The 26,739-nt window shown below is 40.8% G+C and overlaps 1 protein-coding gene across 4 annotated transcripts in view; it reads left to right on the forward strand.

Annotated features, from left to right (window-relative positions):
- Vps13c (vacuolar protein sorting 13 homolog C) overlaps nt 1–26,739 on the forward strand; it is a 173,511-nt gene that overhangs the window by 25,622 nt on the left and 121,150 nt on the right. For 3 of the 4 annotated variants that reach the window (XM_056984521.2, XM_056984523.2, XM_063266344.1), the window contains exons 6-15: nt 2,023–2,082; nt 6,987–7,052; nt 7,313–7,422; nt 9,696–9,755; nt 12,052–12,111; nt 13,865–13,945; nt 14,725–14,782; nt 16,830–16,957; nt 18,742–18,848; nt 19,966–20,137. In XM_056984521.2, coding sequence (XP_056840501.1) covers nt 2,023–2,082; nt 6,987–7,052; nt 7,313–7,422; nt 9,696–9,755; nt 12,052–12,111; nt 13,865–13,945; nt 14,725–14,782; nt 16,830–16,957; nt 18,742–18,848; nt 19,966–20,137 — 902 coding nt within the window. The remainder of the gene's footprint in view (nt 1–2,022; nt 2,083–6,986; nt 7,053–7,312; nt 7,423–9,695; nt 9,756–12,051; nt 12,112–13,864; nt 13,946–14,724; nt 14,783–16,829; nt 16,958–18,741; nt 18,849–19,965; nt 20,138–26,739) is intronic. The other variant, XM_056984522.2, reaches the window with a different exon arrangement.

The following is a 26,739-nucleotide window of genomic DNA, read 5'->3' on the forward strand; positions in this document are numbered from 1 at the left end:
TTTTCTGGTTCACTAATGTCCACCATTGTGGTTTTTTTTTTTTTTTTTTTTTTTATGTCTGCCATTGCTGTTTTTTTTTTTTTTTTTCTTCACCCTAATCCCCTGTCTTTTGTTGACACGAGCCCAAAGACCACAGAGAGATGCCCTTTGCACTTTCAAAAAGTCTGTGTGGGTGGTAATTTTAGGCCAGTTATGTACTATGACAAGGTGATTGCTCAGTATAAAGGCCTAATGATAGCCTATGGTTATATTTCTTTCTAGAGGTCCTGATTTTCTTGACTTGCAAATACTCCCCTCATTCTTTGTTTAATCTGCTATGAAATGCACTAAGTTTTCCACAGACGAATTGGTGGTTTTTCAGGTATTTTCCAACTCTTTTAATTCCTGCTCCAGTCTTCCCTACATATGTCTTATTATTATTTTTTTTTCTTGGAGTTTTCCTTCTGAATTGCTTTTTTCCCTCCTGGTTTATTTAGTGCTGCATAAATGAGCTCCCTTCCTCACTAGGCAGGAGCTCTACTGCTGAGCTTCACCTTCAGTGCCTGCGTAGTTTAAAATTTACTTAGGTTTTGGGTCTGCAAACATAGTCTTGTCGGGCCTGTCCTATTATTCCTCTGTTGAATTAGCTCCTCCATGGCTTCCTTACCTGTTCTTTTGTTTCCGCCTGTGTTTGCTGGACACATCTAATAGCTACCAGTGTGACTGAAAGTTCTCCTAAGACCGAATGCTAGATTTTTTTTTCCCCTGGGTTTAGAATATCACATTCAAGATTCTGTAAGTAGTAGTTCATACCCGTAATTCTCGTACACAGGAGGATGGCACAGGTGAGGTCACTATAGAACTGTTTGAAAAAACTAAACATACACACACACACACACACACACACACACACACACACACACACACACCACAAACTTTCCTCAGGAAATTCCCATCCTCACAGACCTGCCAACAAATAGCAATAAAAACTCCAAACTCAGTATTAAGGAGGTTCAAAAGTAGGATGTCGCATGCTGTGTGTGCTAGCTTCTGGGGAATTTTGAGGCACTATGGTCTTATATGTTGTTGAAAATGGAACTCTCATGTCAAGCAATTTGAATTGGGCAAGTAAGGCATTTTTTTTAGTGACAAACAGGAGAAAGTGTTATGTCCCATCAAAAAGGTCCAGGTAGAGTGTCAGGAGATCAGAATGGGGTGACACGGTTAAGTTGTGCAGCTCAGTGGGTTCTGTGAACATGGAAGAGAGAAAGAGGTCTTCAGGTCAGGGAGGCAGGGTAGGCAGGGTAGAAAAGGCCAGGCACATGTGGGGAGAGCTGGACGTTAAGGGTTTGAGACAGAGTATTTGCATGTACGGTTGGGAAACTAGCTGAGATCACTTTAAAGAGACCTGAATGACAGGGCGATGAGGTCAGTAATCACATTACCTGGTGCAAAGGTGAACTTTAGCCTCCAGCTGGCCGAGGAGTGGGAGTTCACAAGCCTTTCTTTAAAAGTCTGAAGTTGCTGTGCTTCCTTTGGGAGGGAAGTGGGAGAGGGAGCTGTCTAGCCAGTATTAACTCCAGTGAGCAAAGCCTGCAGGCTCCTTGTCTGCAAGGAACAAGTCACACAGTGAAGTAAGCGGAGACTTTCTCATCTGATTTTAAAGCTAGTGGCAGATATCATAGGAACTTAACGAAAACGGGCCACATGACAGGCAGGAGGAGAACCCAGATGACACATTTGTGTTGTGTTTGAAAATGCGAGATGACAATGAGACCCAAGCCGTCAGTGCTGTTTATCTGCCTTGCCCAATGTGATTCAACTTTCATGGTGGAGAATTTTTGTTTGATGTGGAAGGAAGGTTTTATGTTGAGAGAATGGACGTGCCGTCGCTGGGAATGTTTCCGTAGGGGTGGATGGTTTTATGTCCCTGGCTCTTCACATGTCCTGCAGTGTGGTTTCTGTGGTTCTGAAGCTAAGTCTGCAAAACTAAAGGTGTCTTATAACGCTTTGCATTTCGCTTCCTGCTGCCCTGGGATGCAGGTGCACATGGGGAGTTCATGTATGGCTTGGAAAGCTTGCTTTACAAGGACGTCAAGCCTGGTGGGTATGCATGGTTAATTACACTTAACTTCACGATACTGATGTTCTTATTTATGCTTGAGCTTTTAGTGGAGTCCACTGGACAGTGCGTGTCCTTTGGGAAATATGGAAATGTAATTCATGTTCATACCCTTGCCATCTCTTCCTCTTCCCTCCCTCCACAGCCATTCACTCATTCACCGAGTCTTTGAGCGTCTTCTGGAAAACTCTGTGCTGGAAGCTTGTTGTTTGTGAGTGAGCAAGCACAGCTCACTGCCCCTGTAGAATTCTCAGATCTGCAAACGACCGTGAAATTTGTGCTGCCCTCCCTTTGGCTTAGTTTTTAGTACAGTCATAGTGTTTCCCAACAGAGTGCTTTCTTTTGCTTACAGCAGATACTTTCAGATTTGCAAGAAGCAGTAAGATGGAATATATGTGTTATATATATATTTATTTTAATGCTTCATCCAGAGCCTCAAGGAGGACCCCTGCATTTTTTTCCCGTCCTCCAGTTTGTGTAATCTTCTCTTCTGTTGTCCTGTAGAGTGTGTTGAAACCTGAAGCTTCACAAAAGCAAACTGAAGGCTGTTTGCTGTAGGATTTAGAATATGAATCTTATGTACACTAGGCTGTGTACCAGATAGTAGCAGTTTCAATATTTAAATGAAATGTTATGTCTTTATAACTCTTCAGGAATTTATGTTAATTTCAGCACAATTTAGATTTGCTTTGACTAAATGGTAAGTGCGTGTGCATCTCAAATTTCAAATACTGAGTGCTATGGTAGAATCCCTCTGCAGATAAACTTCTTTAATATGTATTTTTATTTTGACAGTGGGAAAATTTGCATGGCAGTTTCGAAGCATTAAGTGGAGTTATCTTAACAATTTTTTATTTTATAAATCTATGTAAGGTAGTAACCGTGATTGACTGCTAATTTGTTACTTTACAAATCTACCATGGTAGTGACCATGGCTTACTGCTAATTTGTTACTTTACAAGTCTACCACTGAGGTAGCCGTGGCTGACTGCTAATTTGTTAGTTTGTTCAGTACGAGGATAGCATGGAGAATCTCAGGGTCATTGGGCAGTTTTATAGGCTGCAATGAACTGGCTCTCTGTTGTCACTGCTACCAGTGTTTTCCGGTCTTTCTAGGAAGAATCTGCCTGGAAGTTATAATGAGTGCTGGTGACCTATCCTTATACCTTCCACAATCACCGGTCTTGTAAAAGCCAGGAAAAGGCACAGCGAAGGAAGCCTTAGCTGACTCATTACCTTTCTTCTTTTAGATTTTAAAGTAATCATAGTGAAGTGAGACTCATGGTGCAGTGAGAAGATTTGTTTGATGACGGCCTTCCCTTCGCTCCCTGGTCTTAGCTGGGGTCTCAGGTGTACTTCATGACAGTTTCCCCATTCAGTTTCTGACTACGTTCTTCCCCTACTGCATCTCACTTTTTCTTTAACATTAGAGCATCAATTCCTAGGTAGAGCTATTTTCATGGTGATATTAAAGCATTTAACTTTTTTTTTTTTTTAAGATTTATTTATTGTATGTATGTGAGTACACTGTAGCTGTCTTCAGGCACACCAGAAGAGGGCATCAGGGGGCTGGGGATTTAGCTCAGTGGTAGAGCGCTTACCTAGGAAGCGCAAGGCCCTGGGTTTGGTCCCCAGCTCCGAAAAAAAGAACCAAAAAAAAAAAAAAAAAAAAAAAAGAGGGCATCAGATTCCATTACAGATGGTTGTGAGTCACCATGTGGTTGCTGGGAATTGAACTCAGGACCTCTGGAAGAGCAGTCAGTGCTCTTAACCTCTGAGCCATCTCTCCAGCCCAGCATTTAACTTTTCACTGAGTTGAAATTTGTATCTGGTGTAAGCAATGGCTTGTAACTCAGTGGCTGTCATGGCCTGATTCAAGGTGGGACAGCTCACTGGACTACTTACTGGTACTACTTTGCTACTGTGCACTCATTACAAAAGCAAAAGAAAATGAAATATGCCAGTATTTCTTAAAGTTTTTTCTTGACAAAGTAGAATTTTAACTTAAACGGACACTAACCTTTGAGCAGGTCTCTAAAATTTTGTGGGACACAGGAGAAGGTGCATGTGAAGCATTTCTGAATGCTGAGTCAGCTGATTCTCAAGGGTGTTTGTTCGTGCAGATGTGTGAATCGTGTGAAGTTGCTTCTTGTGGACAAAGGCCATTTGTACTCCAAAGATTGACAGACTGTCCTCATTCAAGGCTCAGTGTGTAGCTACTACAGAAAACAAAGTGACAGAACCGCCATGTTTCAGTAGTGACACTTGGTGCTTTTGATGAAACATTGGAGTTCTAAGAACCCCTTACTTGCCACCTCGAGCTTGACAACACTTAGTATGGCCAGATTGTCCCGTGAGTCTGAGGTAATTGCAGCAAATTTGCCTCTTGTGTTAAACGTCGACAGGACTGAATGTGAGGGGGCTCTGCCTCACTCAGTGCAGCATGATTTCCGTATGCCCAGCGATTGGAAAGTCGTGGCTGTCTGAAAGGCCCATGTCACGTGTGCGATGGCCAACTGACTTTAATTGACTGACTATAATTAGATGATATATCTTATATATAATCTAAAACCCTAGTGAAGAAACTCTACTTTCTTTTTTTTTTGGTTCTTTTTTTCGGAGCTGGGGACCGAACCCAGGGCCTTGCGCTTCCCAGGCAAGCACTCTACCACTGAGCTAAATCCCCAGCCCCGAAACTCTACTTTCTAAACTTGACTGCATTCCTCATAATTACACGTGACCATGCACACACTCGCCCCTTTTCCAGTGGCATATCTGCTTTGGAATCATGTTTTCATCATGGACTTCAATCAGACAACATATCTCAGCAGATTGAAGGCAGAAGCAGACATATGAATCTTGCCATCTTCCACTAAGCTAAGCCACACTAAAGCCAGATATTACATTTGTACAAATGTAAAATCGTGTGATTCTTCTCACTGGGGATGTGTGTGTGTGTGTGTGTGTGTGTGTGTGTGTGTGTGTGTGTGTGTAGTGCATTACTATAAGTAATCAAGTGATGGTTATTATTTTGAATGAATTGAAAATAGTTTCTGTTTTTTATTTCTAGCATCATAAATTATATTACTTGAAATCTCTTCAAATTGCTCATGCTTTAAATGTGAATTTAAAGTCCCAAGATCAAAGTTTTGAGAACTGTCCTAGAGTATTTGAGAATCAGAAGAAATTTATTCTTTATTAGATTAAATAGGGATTTTCTCTCAAAACTCTTTTGTAGCACTTTTGTAGACTTAAGATGGTATTAGGAGGACTGATGTGGTGCCTTCCACATCTACATGAATGCTAGAACAGGGGCTAGAGCGCTTGTGAAGCTAGAGCTAATGGTCAGGCCTGGAGACTCCAGACAGTGCTGCCTCTCTTACCTTCCTCCGGTAGTGTTTCTTTGAGAATTGTCTTTCGTACGCTTGATTTATGGAGTGGAATCAGGAACTCTCACTGTGTTAAGAAATGCTAGTGGCTGTGCTAGTCAGCTTCTGTTATCTATGTAACGGACTTAGTCTGAAATACCAGTTTATTCTTGTAATTCTAGTTCTTGTCTTAATTTTATGGTAGGACAATTTATAAATATCGACAAAATAAAATAGAACTTATGGCTGTATACAAATATATTCTGATCACATTTTATATTTTGTTATGATGTTTGTGTGATGTCTTAGTTCATTTGAACAGGCATATGCTGTGTGCCTTTGCTTAGACAGGGATCTCTGTTCTTGGAAGCCTCTTGCTGGATAGGAGCCTCTTGCCCACTGGCAAAAAAATCAGGCAGACATTTCAGTACAGCACCTTGTTGTTTATTAGAATTTTGGGTAAGGTATAGGCCCTGAGGCTACGCAAGCAATGGAAAGATTCATACGGGTGGTGAGTCATACGGCAGGAGTGTTGGACACGAGACAGCAATACCTAAAAGTTTGCTTGGTAAAGAATTTGCGGACGGTAGCCTGATTGCAGAGTGGTGTGTAGGGAGGCAATAGCATTGGCATTAGTGTGTTTTGGAAGTTACCAGTAACAGTTCTGCAATTTCCCATACGTAGGTGGCTAGCAGGCGTGGCAAAGACCAGGCCTGTGCCATGCATACACATTTGATTTTATTTGTCAGGCTGCAGAGAACCTTTAAATGATTTGGCATGGGTGATTGACAGGCTCAACTAGTATATTAGATGCAGTGGCAGAGCAGAAGGTCTTTTCTGGGGAGCAGAGTCAGGAGACCATGCAGGACTTCCTCTGGAGGTCAGGTCATGGCTGGTGCCTGGCTGTTGGTTGAGTAGAACACTAGAGGGTGTTGGCTAATGTGAAAATGCCAGATAAGGATACACTTTAGAGGAACCAGTGCTAGCCGAATGTACTGTTTGGTATACATTTTATACCCTTCTACTTTCATGAGCTTTACCTCATGCTTAAGCAGTTCTGTTTGCAAAGATCATCATCTAGAGAGGCCATAGCCCTCAACCCAGCCATCCCATTTGCCCTGCCGCACATCGCCTAGAACTTTCCCTGAGGCTTTATGTCATGTCATCATCGTTACATTTCCAATATTTTGGTAACATTTAACTTAAAGTGGCACTGTAATATGTAACTATAAATATTGAAACACCATTGGGAATGGATATGTTTTATCCATGTTTTATGTAATTGTATCTGCCTAGTTATTCTCTAGATTAGAAGTTGTTCTTCACTGCAGAATGTTAATATAGTAAAGAAAGCTTGTGAGTTTGTGTTCATGTTGAAATAGTGGGTCAGTCAGTGTAGAGGGAGGTAAGTCTCGCTGAACTTGGATTCAGGAAGAATTCTCGTATTTCCTTTTCTGTCCTCTTGTCTGCTAACTTGACTTTTATCCTTTTCTCACTAAAATGCTTCCACTGAGAAGGACGTAAGCGTAAAAAGCACAAAAAACATTTTAAGAAACGTTTTAAAGGTCTTGATCGCTCCAAAGGTAGGTACAAGCAGTTCTCTACCTGTGCTGTTTATACACCTTGATTTCTGTCCTGGAAGGTAAAATGAACATTAGTGTGCAGTTTAAACATAAAACTGAACTTTAAGCTGGAACTGTTTATCAGATTCTAAAGTAAGTCTAAGAAAGGACCCTAGAATACAATGTAATTTCCATTGCGTAGTGCGTTTAGCGCTCTTCGGCCATCAGTCGTGAGGTGTGTGAGAATTGCAAGTCTTGAGCTGTTTTTCTCTTTTTCACAGATAAGCCCAAAGAAGCAAAAAAGGATACATTTCTGGAAAAATTGGCAACTCAAGTAATAAAAAATGTCCAAGTGAAAATAACAGACATTCATATTAAATATGAAGATGATGTGAGTAATTTCAGTATTTCGTTGGTCATTTGATATGATTTATGATATTCTATATCTTCTGGTATTCCATCTGTAGATTAACTGAACCTAAATTTAAATTTGATAGCCACCCCTGTAAATGTGCTGGTGCTTCACCCTTTGCACTGCAGCGCTGGCCAGGCTGTGCATCCGTAAATAGTGTAAACCACCGCCTGGGCTGAATGTTCCTGTGCGTTGTTCGGATTTTGTTGTATATGCGATGTATAACTTTAAGAGACTGATTTCAGTTATATCGTCAAAACAATTAGAGTAACTGCTGGCAATAGCAGTCAGGGGACAGGGCCTCTGGTCAGTGTAATACAGACTCTGACTAGTCCTGCAGTGGGCCTGAGCGTCTCGGGAGCACCCACAGTGGGTTAGAAGCCAGGCTCGAGGCAACCCAGCTTAGAGTCTCATGTTAATTTGCCTTAGATTTGACTAGATTAGAAGATAGACAGGGTTTCATTTCCCTTCCTGGGTTCTCTGTGTGACAGTGTTCAATGCCATGTATTTGCAGTTTGCTCATTCTATCTCTTGGCTTTCTGGAGGTATTAAAGTAAATTTTGCTAACTCAGATACGCCTGCATGCAGCAAGTCAGGAAAAATGTACCCAGTGTATCATGGAAATGAGTTATTGTTAAAGCCGTGTGGAGAAATGGGACGTTTCTATACTGTGGCTGCCAATGCAAATGATTATAACTGCTTTGAAAGCTGGAGTGCTTTCCCTAAAGACCTAAGATTAAGACTAGAAGATCCAACAACTGATTTTCTGTCATTCACAGCAATATGGCTGGTGATTGTTGTAAATCAAAATACACTAGTTATTCAGAGACAGTATATATATATATATATATATATATATATATATATATGTATACCTGTATATATATCTGAGTATGGGGATTATAAGTGTGCACCACCGTGGCTGACTCCATTATACATTTATGTGAATAAAATATTTATATGCATTAATTACAAATAAAGTATATGAAGCTGTTTGTGCTTCTCAGCTACCCCAGAGCATACACACATATTTCCCGTTTGATAGGGGTCTGTGCGACAATGCCATGGAGTTTCATTTGGATGACATAGTACAACATTTACAAGTTCTTTTCTCGCAATTCATGCTTCTATCACAAGCAAACAGTTGTCTATGGCTTTCAAACATCTTTCAGTGGTCACAACAGCAGCATCATGCACATTGTGACATAGGCTAAACACCATTTATAAATATCTCATATAGAAGTTCAGAAACAGAAAAGCAGTTCATCTTTGGTAGATTTGGGGTAAATAGACTTGGTCAATTAAATATTAAGATTCTAAAGCGTGGCTGCAAAAGTAGGATTGAAAGTTCAAGACCAGGCTGAATTACAAAGTGAGATCCTGTTTAAAAAAAAAAAAACCCAAAATAATCTCAGCAAAACAGGTACTTTTGAGGTGTCAAGGGAAGTAAAATTATAGAGTGCTCACGCTTGCGACCATGGGAATCCTAAGTGCTGAAGTCATTGTCTGCGGAGAACACTGTGGTATACATAAAGGACCATCTCTTTCTAGCTATCTAAGAAGAGTCTGCCAGCCATACTTGTGGAGCTTCTTAGGTGTAGGAAAACAGTTCTGGGAACACACCGCAGTAGTGGTATCTGTCATGGTGTTTCTATGGACACACAACCGTATCAGGGGCCCACTCCTGTCTTTGCAGGTCCCTGGGCTGTGTGACTCCCTCTTGGACATGTGCTTACCTGCTGACCATTTATTATTTTATTATTAAGTTTACATTCTATTTTAAATTTACATTTTTTATTCTTTTGAGATTTGAATATACAAATCATGTATTTATATAATTTGCAACCCTCCCTACCACCCCCTCCAGCTCTTTCTGTGTTCCCCCCACTTTGTCTCAATTCATGACCTCTTCTTTTTACATTATTATTTTTAGTTACACAAAAACAAAACAGCCTCTGAATCCATTTGGTGTTATTCGTATGCACACATATTTTGGACTGACCACTTATGTTTTAAAGGCTTCACCATCGTTTTTTCCCATTAATTTCTTTTACATCCAGATCTTAGTCTACCTCCTCTCCCCATACCCTCCTCCCCTTCTCCTCTGAGAAGGGGAGGAGGCTACCCACTGGGTACCAACCTACCCTGGCATGTCAAGTCACTGTGGGACTAGGCACATGCTTTCCCACTGAGGCCAGACAAGGCAAGTCTCTACCATCTTGTATTTTAATGTTCCCTTTCTTCTTTGGTAGGTCACTGATCCAGAAAGGCCGCTTTCATTCGGTGTCACCCTGAGAGAATTTAGTCTGTTGGTAATGTTGGTTTATCTAAAACTTCTGTGGAATCTGTATAAAGTATTAATATTCTGAAATAACTGAATTGCCTAAGGCACAATGCTGCTTTAAATAGCTTTTATGTTTCTGAAGAATTCTCTTGCTGCACATTTTCTCCAAGTTCACCATTTTCAGTAATATTTTTATATTTAGTAATTATTTTGATTTTTAAAATGTTTCCACATAACAAATGTTAAAGCATTTGGAAGAAATAAATGCTGTATCTTGTACATGTGGGGAAGGAACAGATGACTGTGTAGAGTTCTGAGCTTGTACTTGGTAATATTTTGTAGGATTTCCAGAGAGGAGACAGAGTGTGAGCATCACGAGGAGGGAGGGAGGGAGGGGGGAGGGAGGGAGGGACTGGGATGAGATGTTATTCATGTTGATTAGATATTCCATAATGCAGATTATTTTGTCTGTAATCCCTTAAGCAATATAGGGTATGTATAGGTAGAGTTTTTTTTTTTTCTTTTTTTAACTTTTCTGAGTAACTAAGTGGTAAGGAACATGTCTGGGGACATGCAGTAGCTTCTGACAGAGCAGAATATTCAGGAGCAATACTATCTGAAAGACCAGTCTGAGTTCTTATGGGTAGAGGGATCACTGATCCAGACAACTGAGCCTCATAACAGACTTCATAAACAGCATCATACTTAACTTTGAGCATCTAACAAGTAAAAAAAAGAGAGAGAGAAATAGCAGACCACAGTCCACCTGGTCTGTAAGGCGTTCTAGTGCAAGTGGTCTTACTGTGTGCTGTTGTGATTCCCCAGTCTTTGCTCAGAGCCCCTACTGTTTCATTTGCCACCATAGCAATTCCCTTTGACAGTCTGGTCTTAGAACTCATGTGAGGGAGGTCTTGCCTTTGTTGTTTGTTTACTTTCTTCTTAGCATTTATTAGTGCCCTCCCTCATTCTCCCTGTTTTATTTCATCAAGATCTGCAACATGTTGTTCTCAAGGGTGGGTACTGAGCTAGGCTTCTAGCTAAGCCACACTTACTGCTGATTTAGGAGTCCGAGGGCCCCTTTTGTGTTTTGTAAGATTGAGTCTATCTAAAGCAGGTGGCTCTTTGTCTGCTTCAGCTGCTGGGCCTCACTGATGAGAGGCTGTCAGAAAGCCTGCTGCGTCTTTTGTATACACACCGTTCTTCCTTTCACCTTCTCAGAGATAGCCTTACTTCCACATTAGATCCTCTGTGTCTACATTGTCCCCACATTCCTGCTTCTCTCATCCTCTCTTCCAGAGCAGCTTGCTTTTCTCTTTCCCTCATCTTCCTATACGCAGTGAAACACTTTTTTTTTTCCTTTTTTGAGACAGAGTATTATTATGTAGCTCTGGTTGGCCTGGAATTCATTAAGTAGACTAGGCTGGCCTTGAACTCATGGGTAGCCTCCTGCCTCTCTCTGCCTCTTGAGGGCTGGTATTAAAAGCGTGTCCTATCATGCCAGTCTTAAACACCTTTGTCTCTTCCTCACAACAAAACTTAAAAAGGCTCTGCTTAACTTTCCATCCCCAGCCTGACTCTAACTATCTCTTCTTCCCCACCCACTCCTTAAGTCAGACATGTTGAGAACTGTCTGCTTTCCATGTCTGACTCCCACTCAGTTCCTTCTGACTCCTCAGCTTGGGAAATCATTTAGGCAATCTGTCAGCAATGTCCCCTAGTGGGTGTTAGTACTTGGCCTTGTCAGCCACACTGCACACATGTGCTGACTTCCACACTCACTGTGTTTCCATCCTACCTTACAGCAATGTTTATTTTTCAAAAATGTGTATCTTCTTCATGTGTACATGCCAGCTCTTTGTTTTCATGCACGTCTATGACTTCAGATGCCATAGTAACCCAACAATAATTTTCTAAACGGAGGAACGTGGTTGAAAGAGTCCCTTCAATTTTAAATTTCACTGCTTCTTTTTGTTATATAAACATATAAAGTATCAGTTAACCTTATCTGACTTAACCTATGTAAGTTCTGAACTTTTATAAATACATTTATTTGGTAAATGTTTGTGTGTGTGTTTGAGAGAGGACATTTCTGCACCATAGCACACATGTGACAGTCAGAGAAATTTGTAAGAGTATATTTCGCCTCCTACCATGTGGGCCTTGCGGTTGAATTCGAATGTTAGTGGTCAGGTGGCAAATGATTTTACCCATTGAGCTATCTGGCCGGCCCCTTTTCTTTCTACATTATTTGATGATTACGTACAGATACCAGAGTGTGTATGACACATACTACTTTGTAATAGTTGACTTTCATTTCATTTTAGACGACCAATGAACACTGGACTCCATGCATTTTAAATGAAGCAGAAAAAATCATATATAAGGTACTATACTCTTTGTATACAAGGTTCTAGAATTCCTGGTGGGGATCAATTTTTGTGCTCATGTGGATAAGATCCTTAAGAACTGACGTATCTGTTCAGCCAGATGGTAGGAGAGAGCAGCAATGTCAGAATCCAGCTTGGAGAGATGTCTCCCTTCAGGTTGCCCCCAGAGTGTGATTATTTAGTCATTTTAATGCAGACTCTGCAAAGGTGTTAAGTACATCTTAAGGATAGAGCAAAAGTAACACATCTAAGCCCTCAGGAGTTTTGGGAAGGCGTGGGAGTACGATCTGACTTATAGTAAATGATCCAACTCTTAGTAACTACTTCTGGCCATATAAAATATTTAGAGGAAACTGAAAATATTTGCATTTATGATAAAACTAGCAAGTGTCATTCCAGGGAATATTGTGTACACAATTGTGGGCATCCTCTTCGTGTGGTAATCTATTTATTTTTGACATTTTAAGTTTAGAAATTAAGATGTCTTTAGATATTTAATGTATTTATGGAATTGGTTTTGATTCCAAATTTTAGCCAATCAGGATTCTGAGTGATTTACATACGGCCACTTGAGTTTAAAAGAGTCTATATTTTAAATTGGCTGTCTAAATAACCTATTTCTGAATTTTAAACTAACCCTTGTTCCCTTTGACAGACTTGGGTATTTCATACTGATTGAGAGTTTAACACCATCCCTCATAAAGGAGAAACAAATAAAACGTGTTGGGTGTCAGAGGTATTTTAATAGGGTTGATGTGTTCCTTGGCAAAGTTAGCTCATTAGGGAACATGTGTTTAATTTGGGTGACTAAGGGAGCCTAAGATGCCTTGGATTTTAAGGACTGATGTTGTCTTTGTAGTTTGTTGATAAAGATGAGTCAGGGGTGGAAAAGCCCAAGATCCGGTTTGGATTCAGCTTTTCCCATGAGTCTTTGTGACCTCTTTTCTGCGCTGAAGTTTAGGCTCATCCATCAAGCGAAGAGTCTGGATACAAGAAGCCTCCCAAATGGTATTTCATGTAAGACTTGGAAACTGAGGCCTTAGATGTAGAAAGAATAATTTGTGATCAGGCAGGAGATGTGGTTAGGTGCACACTAGGCATAACAGAGCAGCACTGGTCAGTGCTTGCCATGGTTCATAGGCACGGGCGCCCCAGCCACCGCACCATCCAGTCTGCAGCTTTCCCTGCATTATTACCCATAAGGCCCTCCCCCACAGCCCTCCTCCACAGCCACTGGCAACTGCTGGAGGGAGCTTGTGTTTCCTTATCTGGCAAACAGTCCGTTAGATGCTAAATTTTTACTGTCTGATAATTGAATGAGTGGGAATCTCCTAAAAATGTGTTCCCAGAAACACATTTAAAAAAATGTTTCTCACATGAGTACATTCAGTTGCTATGAAATACCTAAGTCTGTCAAAGGCAACAAGTGTTATTTTAAAATTCAGAAATAGGCTATTAAACAAATTGATTAAGATAGCCAATTTAAAATAGCATTTGCTCTTTTAAATTCAAGAGTAGTCATGTGTAGATCACCCAGAATCCTGATTTGCTGAAATTTAAGATCAAACAACATTAAGGAAAATTAACAAATGCTGGGCTTAAAAAGTCCTGTGTGTATACTGTCCTTCCATTTTTGCCTATTTTTATTTCTTTAAAAGTTCAGGATTTCAGTGAACACCAGGGCAGTTGTTGAGTGCTGCTGTGTAATTTTCGGGTGCTTTGCTTGACGACTTCGGTTTCTCTTGCATAGCTGGTGAAGCTTGACAGTCTCAGCGCCTACTGGAATGTTGGCTGCTGCGTGTCGTACCGTGGATCAAGGGAGCACATCTTGGTAATTTCAGTTTTTACGTTGACATGCTAACTGCACATCCTAAATGTGTTTAAGAGGGAAGGTCCTTAATGAGGACAGGCTGTCAATCATTTTTTAACTGGCATATCGCTAAATCAAAAGTCTGAAAAACCTTTTGAACTTCGTTCCGTCTCTTCGGAAGAGCCCTCCGATTCTGAAGATCTTTTTGAAACCATTCACTTGACGATGACAAGGGGGGGCTGGAACCCCGCCCTCCGTGGTTGTTCATACACATTTTGGTGGTGTTCTTATTACACTGTTTCCTATAAGAAGGATTGCTCGTATTGTGAAGATGCCACCTGTCAGACCCGGAGCACACGTGTCCTACAAGTCTTCAGATAGCTCTGATGATCTGTCTCCTGCTGGTCGACCGCAGTCGGTCCGGTGATTCCGAGTGCTGGGCCAGTGTCATTTCGTCAGTTAGAAGGGAGGCAGGACAGCCACACTTTCTAGATTAGAAACTTTAAGATTGCAGGAACGCTCTGACAGAAAGTCAGCCTTTGAGTGGGATGTCATAGACATTCATCTGTCTCTGGGTGGTTTTCATAGAGAGGAGTGTAATATTATGCTCTTAGAGATGTAGGTCGTTGTGTTTGTTATAAAGAAAAATACCTGTACATTCGCACTGTGTATTTTCCCCCTGGTAGTTATCAGCAAGAGAACAATGGAGGTATAGACATGAGAACCATTTTTTTTTCTTTAATTTTTGGTATGTGTGGCTAACTGTCTTTCTCTTTCATTCTCAACTTAAATCTCTTTAGGATCAACTGAAGTGTGAAATTCTTACAAGTACAAACATCCCCCCAGACCATCAGTACAGTGAGTACCAGGGAGAGTTCATTTATGGAAGAGACATGGAGGTTAATGTTTCCACAAACCTTTCTAAATGAAGTTGCTTTAACAGACACAATGTGTTAGTTTTATGGCATTCGGCCATCCCTGTATATTTGGATGGTAACTCCTTAGGGCTAGACCATGGCCACACAGTACTGGAGAGGGATGGAGGAGGCCAGAGTATCTGGACCTCTGCTTTCTTTTGTCTTCTTACAGTGTCCCTTGTCTTATGGTTTGGCTCCTTCCTCCCTTCGCTCCCGTCACACCCTCCCCCTTCCTTTTTTTTCTTTCCCTCTCCGTATTTTGGAATCCGTGGGACTGTGGTATTTCATGTCACCTCTGGCAGTGTAAGCCAATCATGTGGATATTTTTAAAGTGAACTTTGTATTCTTTTGGTGGCCTCTCCTTTATTGCTCTGACAGAGTTACCCGCTTATCCCTTTCCTATATCTGCTTTCCCTGTTCAGTTTCCTCCTGAGAAACTGTTAGTTTGTTTTTATTCAGTGAACGTCTTTGTAATCGTCCTTGACTTCCGTGTCCGTTTCTTTCCATATTCCAGTTGTCTGGATCTCTAAGGTCCTCCTCTGTCTTTCATAGCTCGTTGCTGTAGATGATGGTGCTTTCTGTTATGCTCACCCACTTGAGTAATGACAGAAATTTAAAGTGTTCCCAGTTTGTAAAAAGTTTTAGTTTCATTGATAAAAATAGTTCCTAAAATATACATCTTATTCTCAGGCATTTATGAATCACATAAACAGGTCAAAATATTACATAATTTAGTGCAAAATATACTTATCATAAGGTAATAAATACACCTATATGGACTTGATACTACTCATAGTTAGATCGTATCACTATCATCATCCCTAGTAGACTTTTAGTTTTTGCTGTCATGCAACCTTAAAGTATTTATAGTTTTTCTCATAGTTGTCTGCATATGATGAACTGGAAAACAGTATATTGGTAATTTTTTCCTAGGATGATTTTATGTTTCTAAATTTTGTCAATTATTAAGAAAAATTAGATTTTTATTTTTCCTCTTGTTTTAATATTTTAAATGAATAATAAATTATTAAATCATAGAGAAACCCAGCTGTAGACAGGAACTGTCTGTGTTCCATTCTCCTTGTCTGGGAGTGCATGACTCCAGATAACCATGGAGATTGGGTTTAACTAGCAAGCTGCTTAACTTATTTCACAGATAAGTGGATCCTTATACCTCTCTCTGTCTTTCTGTCTCTCTGTCTCTCTCAGTGTCTCTCTCTCTGTCTTTGTCTCTCTGTCTCTCTGTCTGTTTCTCTGTCTGTCTCTCTGCCCATTTCTCTTTTTACATTGAAAATAGATGTTTTATGTAATATATTCTGATCGCCTCTTCACCCCCTCCCCCATTCCCTCCCTGTATCACTGTCCATTCACCTCCATGCTTCTTTCTCTCTCTTTAGAAAACAGGCAAATAGAAAACCAAAAGAATAGAACAAAACAGAAAAACAGACAAAAGCCAAAGAAGCAGAACGAGAAGCACATACACACGGAGACACAGCACACACAAGAGGGCCATAAAACATTTAACTGGGGACCATAATATATAATCAAAAGACCAGTCAATAGAAATGCCCAGACAAAGCCTAATGAGACAAAAATAAACTTCTGAGAGTGCTGTAGAGATAGTGTTGTGTGGCCGCCTGTTACGGGCATGGGGCCTGCCTTAAGTGTCGTTTGTGTACCTAGTGAGACTCCCTTGGAGAGACAGTTTTCCTTTGTGAGCCATTGCCAGTTGGAAAAAGCTTCTTGGTTAGGGGTGGGAGCTCACGTCCACTTCCCCATCTTAGTGCTGGGACCTGTGCAGGTCCTGTGCATGCTGTCATCATTTCTGTGAGGTCATAAGCCTTGCATATTTCTTGATAGTGATTTTATTATGCGTTCATAGCATCATTTTCCTTTTTACTTTCAAAGTGTGACATTCTCCTCATTGTTATAGTTGTTTGTCGTTAAGGGCATGCAAACCTATCTCACATGTTCCCACTTGACACCAGTTTTCCAGCCGATATCAGCCTCTGCAAAACTCTACATGAATCCTGGTGCAGAATCAGAGTTCAAAACACCGAAACTCGATGGGAATGTAGAAGTACAGAACATTGCCATCGAGCTGACGAAGCCCCAGGTAATGCTCCACTGGGCAGCTCTGGCATAATCAGCCCTGAGTCCTGATTGCTCTTGTGCCTGTCCTTAGTCATTCTCGATGGCATGCTGGTACCCTTGCTTTATTCTCTTGACATTCGATGAAAAAGATAGAAAGATTAAAAAAGAGAAAGATTTCAGACAAGTAGTTTCCATTAATCTGATCTTTTCCCCAAACTATACTTGATCTTATTAAACTGTACTGAATGATGTTATTCCCTTTGAAAATGTAATTGTAGGAGAGTTTCAGCATGCTTTCCTTCTCTCATTATTTTTTCTTCTCATTTTTAGCAGTGTGTGTGTGTGTGTGTGTGTGTGTGTGTGTGTGTGTACATATATGTGTGCATGTGTGTGTGGGTCAGAGGACAACTTGAAGGAGTCAGTTATTTCCCTCCACCTTGTAGGCTTTGGGGATTTATCTCAGACTCTCGAGCTTGGTGCGAGGCTCTAACCCCTGAGCCATCTTGCCAGCTACCTTTTCAGTTTTTAACAATTTTGTTTATTTGTACTTACATGTAGTATGTGAGCCTACATGGGCACTCATGCTTGCAGGAGCCTAAGGTGAGGGTATGAGATCCCAGGAACTGAAGTGATTGGGGGTTGCATCAGCCTCCCCTGCTCCTAACCACTGAGCTATCTCTCTAGCCCCATTACCTCAGTTTTTAAGAGCAGACACTCAAGTACCATCCCTTTAATTTTTAGAGCAACTGCTTTTCCTCTATTTGTTTTCCAAATGTGACAGTATGCCCAGAGGCTGTGTATAGCAGAGCTGGAGACCTGAATTGAGAGGATGAAAAGTCAGATTTTAGTTTAGTGTTATCTGATAAATAGAGTGTAAAAGGCCTTTGTCATTTAAGAATTTCTAGTACTACACTACCAAAGGGGACAGTAAGCACTCTTCTGTTTCGTTTTGCCTGGTCTGGATGGAACTCACTATAGTGTCAGGATAGGTTTGAACTTGCCTGTCTCAGCTTTTGAGAGCTAGCTATATATGTGACCCACCATTCCTAGCTTAAAACAAACCTTAATAATCTATATTCCTTAACATGCTTCTGCAATTTTTTTTAACATGAACATAAAGTGTAACTAGTATTTTGTATCCTTTCTCCCTTATGTCTTTGAAATCTGTGATGGAGTTTATTGTTGAAGTTTAGGCTAGACACATTGGTCATGTAACCTTTAGGTAGAATCGCATTAAGGAAGATTCAAAGGAAACTAGTTAACCCTTTGTCTAGCTGAGCCTGCGACTATTCCCCCGTCTCCTTGTGTGTTTCTCTTTATTTGAACTGTTTGCCAGGCCTACACAACACAAAGTTGTGTTAGTAAAGCGAGTGCTTAAATAGCTTCAGGTTGCTTAGTTAGGTATCAGTTTTCTGGAGCAGTTTGGGGATTAGTACTGTAGCCCTGGCACAAATGAGGGTCCAGACGAAAAGCAGGCAGACTCAGAAACACAGATGCAATCAACACTGGGAGACACACATTTTATTACTTCTAAGATTCATATTTTTATCCATTTTAGAATATCTGAAAAAAGAATGCCTATTACTAGTTATGTGACAGCTTAAATAACAGTATAGTTTTCTTTTATAAGAGAGCTTAAAATGTCATGCTGTAATTTCTAGTTGGTAATGTCATGTTTAATCAGGTATCGTTACTTTATTATTGAATTATCAGAGACTTTTGGCGTCCTCTAGAAAAAGAGAATCAAATCTAATTTTTATTTATGTGTTCACTGTAACAAACCTAATTTTGTTCTTGTTTCAATAGTATTTAAGCATGATTGACTTTCTGGAGTCACTGGATTATATGGTTAGAAATGCACCATACAGGAAGTACAGGCCCTGCTTACCACTTCACACCGACTGTCGGCAATGGTGAGTCAGAACCCCTGCCCCGCACTTGTGTGGTGTATGAAGATGTGCTCGCCTGCCTGAGTGTGTGTGGACAGTGGAGACCGTTGTTGGATGCCTTCTCTGATTGCTTCTCTCACTCCTGCTGTCTGAGACAAAGTGTCTAATTGAACCCGGCATCTCTCATCGCCCCAGTCCTGGGGCTGCAGCTGTGCATGCATTCTGGAGAGGTGACCTCGGTTCTTATGCTTGTTCACCAAGCGCTTGAACATGGGGTCTTCATCTTACCCTCGTTCTTTGGTTTCCATGAGATGAATGATCATATAGTCAGGGCCTTCAGAGTTAAATGTTTAAGGTCTTATCGTCCAGGCACTTCAAAAACAATAAGAAAAGAGAGATCTTTTCTGTCTGTGCAGGTTCCCCGCACCCTCACTAATACCTCATTTTATATTCTTTTTTTTCCTTCTTTTTCTTTTTTCTTTTTTTTTTTTTTTTTGGAGCTGGGGACTGAACCCAGGGCCTTGTGCTTGCTAGGCAAGCGCTCTACCACTGAGCTAAATCCCCAACCCTCATTTTATATTCTGCTCTGGACTCCTGAAGTTTTTTATCTTAGCATTCAAGACTTTGAACATGTTTTTAAAAGTCTTGTCAGTTTTCCACATGGACTCAAGGTTATAAGAACACAGTCTGTAGCCATGTTTTACTTAGCACTGGAGGTGTGTGTGTGTGTGTGTGTGTGTGTGTGTGTGTGTGTGTGAGAAATGCATTTTGTGATCGTGTGGGTATCATGCAGTGGGAACTAAGATAGCTATGCCGTCACGGGATAATATAACTCTATGAAGTCATTGTGCTGGATGTGGTCTGCCATTTAACAAGAAGCTGCTGTTAAGCACGTGACTGTACTGTTTTCCACATGTATCATTCTGTGCTGTTGTGGTTTTGCTTCGACATGTCCTCCTCCTGGAGTGTTCCTCTGCTTACTCTGTGTAGGCCAGAGAGTTGTACTGGGGGCTTTCGTGTCACTGTTGGGCTTACTGGAAGATGGCAGAGAACCACATCCGCAATGTGGAATGTCCGAGAAGTCTAAGCTGTTTTCTGGCATCTTTATATTCACATGTACATTAACAAACTCTGATTTCAGGTGGAAATATGCTATTGATTCTGTTCTCGAAGTTCATATAAGAAGATATACTCGGCCGTGGTCGTGGAATAACATAAAAAACCACAGGCAGTTACTCAAGAGTTACAAAATGGCCTACAAAAACAAGTTAACACAAACCAAAGTCTCAGAAGAAATACAGAAACAAATTCAGGTATATTTTGCATATTTAGCACTGCTAACTTCTTTTTTTTTTTTTTTTTTTTTTGCTTTCTTTTTTTTTAATTTTTTTTTATTTATTTATTTTTTTTATTAACTTGAGTATTTCTTATATACATTTCAAGTGTTATTCCCTTTCCCGGTTTCCGGGCAAACATCCCCCTCCCCCCTCCCCTTCTTTATGGGTGTCCCCCTCCCAACCCTCCCCCCATTGCCGCCCTCCCCCCATAGTCTAGTTCACTGGGGGTTCATTCTTAGCAGGACCCAGGGCTTCCCCTTCCACTGGTGCTCTTACTAGGATATTCATTGCTACCTATGAGGTCAGAGTCCAGGGTCAGTCCATGTATTTAGGTAGTGGCTTAGTCCCTGGAAGCTCTGGTTGCTTGACATTGTTGTACTTTTGGGGTCTCGAGTCCCTTTAAGCTCTTCCAGTTCTTTCTCTGATTCCTTCAATAGGGGACCTATTCTCAGTTCAGTGGTTTGCTGCTGGCATTCGCCTCTGTATTTGCTGTATTCTGGCTGTGTCTCTCAGGAGCGATCTACATCCGGCTCCTGTCGGTCTGCACTTCTTTGCTTCATCCATCTTGTCCAATTGGGTGGCTGTATATGTATGGGCCACCTGTGGGGCAGGCTCTGAATGGGTGTTCCTTCAGTCTCTGTTTTAATTTTTGCCTCTCCCTTCCCTGCCAAGGGTATTCTTTTTCCTCATTTAAAGAAGGAGTGAAGCATTCACATTTTGATCATCCGTCTTGAGTTTCGTTTGTTCTAGGGATCTAGGGTAATTCAAGCATTTGGGCTAATAGCCACTTATCAATGAGTGCATACCATGTATGTCTTTCTGTGATTGGGTTAGCTCACTCAGGATGATATTTTCCAGTTCCAACCATTTGCCTACGAATTTCATAAACTCATTGTTTTTGATAGCTGAGTAATATTCCGTTGTGTAGATGTACCACATTTTCTGTATCCATTCCTCTGTTGAAGGGCATCTGGGTTCTTTCCATTTTCTGGCTATTATAAATAAGGCTACGATGAACATAGTGGAACACGTGTCTCTTTTATATGTTGAGGCATCTTTTGGGTATATGCCCAAGAGAGGTATAGCTGGATCCTCAGGCAGTTCAATGTCCAATTTTCTGAGGAACCTCCAGACTGATTTCCAGAATGGTTTTACCAGTCTGCAATCCCACCAACAATGAAGGACTGTTCCTCTTTCTCCACATCCTCGCCAGCATCTGCTGTCACCTGAGTTTTTGATCTTAGCCATTCTCACTGGTGTGAGGTGAAATCTCAGGGTTGTTTTGATTTGCATTTCCCTTATGACTAAAGATGTTGAACATTTCTTTAGGTGTTTCTCAGCCATTCGGCATTCCTCAGCTGTGAATTCTTTGTTTAGCTCTGAACCCCATTTTTTAATAGGGTTATTTCTCTCCCTTCGGTCTAACTTCTTGAGTTCTTTGTATATTTTGGATATAAGGCCTCTATCTGTTGTAGGATTGGTAAAGATCTTTTCCCAATCTGTTGGTTGCCGATTTGTCCTAACCACAGTGTCCTTTGCCTTACAGAAGCTTTGCAGTTTTATGAGATCCCATTTGTCGATTCTTGATCTTAGAGCATAAGCCATTGGTGTTTTGTTCAGGAAATTTTTTCCAGTGCCCATGTGTTCCAGATGCTTCCCTAGTTTTTCTTCTATTAGTTTGAGTGTGTCTGGTTTGATGTGGAGGTCCTTGATCCACTTGGACTTAAGCTTTGTACAGGGTGATAAGCATGGATCGATCTGCATTCTTCTACATGTTGCCCTCCAGTTGAACCAGCACCATTTGCTGAAAATGCTATCTTTTTTCCATTGGATGGTTTTGGCTCCTTTGTCAAAAATCAAGTGACCATAGGTGTGTGGGTTCATTTCTGGGTCTTCAATTCTATTCCATTGGTCTATCTGTCTGTCTCTGTACCAATACCATGCAGTTTTTATCACTATTGCTCTGTAATACTGCTTGAGTTCAGGGATAGTCATTCCCCCTGAAGTCCTTTTATTGTTGAGGATAGCTTTAGCTATCCTGGGTTTTTTGTTATTCCAGATGAATTTGCAAATTGTTCTGTCTAACTCTTTGAAGAATTGGATTGGTATTTTGATGGGGATTGCATTGAATCTGTAGATTGCTTTTGGTAAAATGGCCATTTTTACTATATTAATCCTGCCAATCCATGAGCATGGGAGATCTTTCCATCTTCTGAGGTCTTCTTCAATTTCTTTCCTCAGTGTCTTGAAGTTCTTATTGTACAGATCTTTTACTTGCTTGGTTAAAGTCACACCGAGGTACTTTATATTATTTGGGTCTATTATGAAGGGTGTCGTTTCCCTAATTTCTTTCTCGGCTTGTTTCTCTTTTGTATAGAGGAAGGCAACTGATTTATTTGAGTTAATTTTATACCCAGCCACTTTGCTGAAGTTGTTTATCAGCTTTAGTAGTTCTCTGGTGGAACTTTTGGGATAACTTAAATATACTATCATGTCATCTGCAAATAGTGATATTTTGACCTCTTCTTTTCCGATCTGTATCCCCTTGATTTCCTTTTGTTGTCTGATTGCTCTGGCTAGAACTTCAAGAACTATATTGAATAAGTAGGGAGAGAGTGGGCAGCCTTGTCTAGTCCCTGATTTTAGTGGGATTGCTTCAAGTTTCTCTCCATTTAGTTTAGTGTTAGCAACTGGTTTGCTGTATATGGCTTTTACTATGTTTAGGTATGGGCCTTGAATTCCTATTCTTTCCAGGACTTTTATCATGAAGGGGTGTTGAATTTTGTCAAATGCTTTCTCAGCATCTAATGAAATGATCATGTGGTTCTGTTCTTTCAGTTTGTTTATATAATGGATCACGTTGATGGTTTTCCGTATATTAAACCATCCCTGCATGCCTGGGATGAAGCCTACTTGATCATGGTGGATGATTGTTTTGATGTGCTCTTGAATTCGGTTTGCCAGAATTTTATTGAGTATTTTTGCATCGATATTCATAAGGGAAATTGGTCTGAAGTTCTCTTTCTTTGTTGTTTTTTTGTGTGGTTTAGGTATAAGAGTAATTGTGGCTTCGTAGAAGGAATTCGGTAGGGCTCCATCTGTTTCAATTTTGTGGAATAGTTTGGATAATATTGGTATGAGGTCTTCTATGAAGGTTTGATAGAATTCTGCACTAAACCCGTCTGGACCTGGGCTCTTTTTGGTTGGGAGACCTTTAATGACTGCTTCTATTTCCTTAGGAGTTATGGGGTTGTTTAACTGGTTTATCTGTTCCTGATTTAACTTCGATACCTGGTATCTGTCTAGGAAATTGTCCATTTCCTGAAGATTTTCAAGTTTTGTTGAATATAGGTTTTTATAGTAAGATCTGATGATTTTTTGAATTTCCTCTGAATCTGTAGTTATGTCTCCTTTTTCATTTCTGATTTTGTTAATTTGGACGCACTCTCTGTGTCCTCTCGTTAGTCTGGCTAAGGGTTTATCTATCTTGTTGATTTTCTCAAAGAACCAACTTTTGGTTCTGTTGATTCTTTCTATGGTCCTTTTTGTTTCTACTTGGTTGATTTCAGCTCTGAGTTTGATTATTTCCTGCCTTCTACTCCTCCTGGGTGTATTTGCTTCTTTTTGTTCTAGAGCTTTTAAGTGTGCTGTCAAGCTGCTGACATATGCTCTTTCCTGTTTCTTTCTGCAGGCACTCAGCGCTATGAGTTTTCCTCTTAGCACAGCTTTCATTGTGTCCCATAAGTTTGGGTATGTTGTATCTTCATTTTCATTAAATTCTAAAAAGTTTTTAATTTCTTTCTTTATTTCTTCCTTGACCAGGTTATCATTGAGTAGAGCATTGTTCAATTTCCACGTATATGTGGGCATTCTTCCCTTATTGTTATTGAAGACCAGCTTTAGCCCGTGGTGGTCCGATAGCACGCATGGGATTATTTCTATCTTTCTGTACCTGTTGAGGCCCGTTTTTTGACCAATTATATGGTCAATTTTGGAGAAAGTACCATGAGGAGCTGAGAAGAAGGTATATCCTTTTGCTTTAGGATAGAATGTTCTATAAATATCCGTTAAGTCCATTTGGCTCATGACTTCTCTTAGTCTGTCGACATCACTGTTTAATTTCTGTTTCCATGATCTGTCCATTGATGAGAGTGGTGTGTTGAAATCTCCCACTATTATTGTGTGAGGTGCAATGTGTGCTTTGAGCTTTAGTAAGGTTTCTTTTACGTATGTAGGTGCCCTTGTATTTGGGGCATAGATATTTAGGATTGAGAGTTCATCTTGGTGGATTTTTCCTTTGATGAATATGAAGTGTCCTTCCTTATCTTTTTTAATGACTTTTAGTTGGAAATTGATTTTATTTGATATTAGAATGGCTACTCCAGCTTGCTTCTTCTGACCATTTGCTTGGAAAGTTGTTTTCCAGCCTTTCACTCTGAGGTAGTGTCTGTCTTTGTCTCTGAGGTGTGTTTCCTGTAGGCAGCAGAATGCAGGGTCCTCGTTGTGTATCCAGTTTGTTAATCTATGTCTTTTTATTGGGGAGTTGAGGCCATTGATATTGAGAGATATTAAGGAATAGTGATTATTGCTTCCCGTTATATTCATATTTGGATGTGAGGTTATGTTTGTGTGCTTTCATTCTCTTTGTTTTGTTGCCAAGATGATTAGTTTCTTGCTTCTTCTAGGGTATAGCTTGCCTCCTTATGTTGGGCTTTACCATTTATTATCCTTTGTAGTGCTGGATTTGTGGAAAGATATTGTGTAAATTTGGTTTTGTCATGGAATATCTTGGTTTCTCCATCAATGTTAATTGAGAGTTTTGCTGGATACAGTAACCTGGGCTGGCATTTGTGTTCTCTTAGGGTCTGTATAACATCAGTCCAGGATCTTCTGGCCTTCATAGTTTCTGGCGAGAAGTCTGGTGTGATTCTGATAGGTCTCCCTTTATATGTTACTTGACCTTTTTCCCTTACTGCTTTTAATATTCTTTCTTTATTTTGTGCGTTTGGTGTTTTGACAATTATGTGACGGGAGGTGTTTCTTTTCTGGTCCAATCTATTTGGAGTTCTGTAGGCTTCTTGTATGCCTATGGGTATCTCTTTTTTAGGTTAGGGAAGTTTTCTTCTATGATTTTGTTGAAGATATTTAGTGGTCCTTTGAGCTGGGAGTCTTCACTCTCTTCTATACCTATTATCCTTAGGTTTGATCTTCTCATTGAGTCCTGGATTTCCTGTATGTTTTGGACCAGTAGCTTTTTCCGCTTTACATTATCTTTGACAGTTGAGTCAATGATTTCTATGGAATCTTCTGCTCCTGAGATTCTCTCTTCCATCTCTTGTATTCTGTTGGTGAAGCTTGTATCTACAGCTCCTTGTCTCTTCTTTTGGTTTTCTATATCCAGGGTTGTTTCCATGTGTTCTTTCTTGATTGCTTCTATTTCCATTTTTAATTCCTTCAACTGTTTGATTGTGTTTTCCTGGAATTCTTTCAGGGATTTTTGTGTCTCCTCTCTATGGGCTTCTACTTGTTTATTTATGTTTTCCTGGAATTCTTTCAGGGATTTTTGTGTCTCCTCTCTATGGGCTTCTACTTGTTTATTTATGTTTTCCTGGAATTCTTTCAGGGATTTTTGCGATTCTTTCAGGCATTTTTGCGATTCCTCTCTGTAGGCTTCTACTTGTTCTCTAAGGGAGTTCTTCACGTCTTTCTTGAAGTCCTCTAGCATCATGATCAAAAATGATTTTGGAACTAGATCTTGCTTTTCTGGTGTGTTTGGATATTCCATGTTTGTTTTGATGGGAGAATTGGGCTCCGATGGTGCCATGTAGTCTTGGTTTCTGTTGCTTGGGTTCCTGCGCTTGCCTCTCGCCATCAGATTATCTCTAGTGTTACTTTGTTCTGCTATTTCTGACAGTGGCTAGACTGTCCTATAAGCCTGTGTGTCAGGAGTGCTGTAGACCTGTTTTCCTGTTTTCTTTCAGTCAGTTATGGGGACAGAGTGTTCTGCTTTCCGGCGTGTGGTTTTTCCTCTCTACAGGTCTTCAGCTGTTCCTGTGGGCCTGTGTCTTGAGTTCACCAGGCAGCTTTCTTGCAGCAGAAAAGTTGGTCTTACCTGTGGTCCCGAGGCTCAAGTTCGCTCGTGGGGTGCTACTCACGGGCTCTCTGCAGCGGCAGCAACCAGGAAGACCTGTGCCGCCGTTTCCGGGAGCTTCAGTGCACCAGGGTTCCAGATGGTCTTTGGCTTTTTCCTCTGGCGTCCGAGATGTGTGTGCAGAGAGCAGTCTCTTCTGGTTTCCCAGGCTTGTCTGCCTCTCTGAAGGTTCAGCTCTCCCTCCCACGGGATTTGGGTGCAGAGAACTGTTTATCCGGTCTGTTTCCTTCTGGTTCTGGTGGTGTCTCAGGCACAGGGGTCCTGCCGCTCCTGGGCCCTCCCCCACGGGAGCCCAGAGGCCTTATACAGTTTCCTCTTGGGCCAGGGATGTGGGCAGGGGTGAGCAGTGTTGGTGGTCTCTTCCGCTCTGCAGCCTCAGGAGTGCCCACCTGATCAGGCGGTTGGGTCTCTCTCTCACAGGGTCTCG

This window comes from Rattus norvegicus, chromosome 8 (genome assembly GCF_036323735.1).
Source record: "Rattus norvegicus strain BN/NHsdMcwi chromosome 8, GRCr8, whole genome shotgun sequence".
In the NCBI taxonomy this organism is placed as follows: domain Eukaryota; kingdom Metazoa; phylum Chordata; class Mammalia; order Rodentia; family Muridae; genus Rattus; species Rattus norvegicus.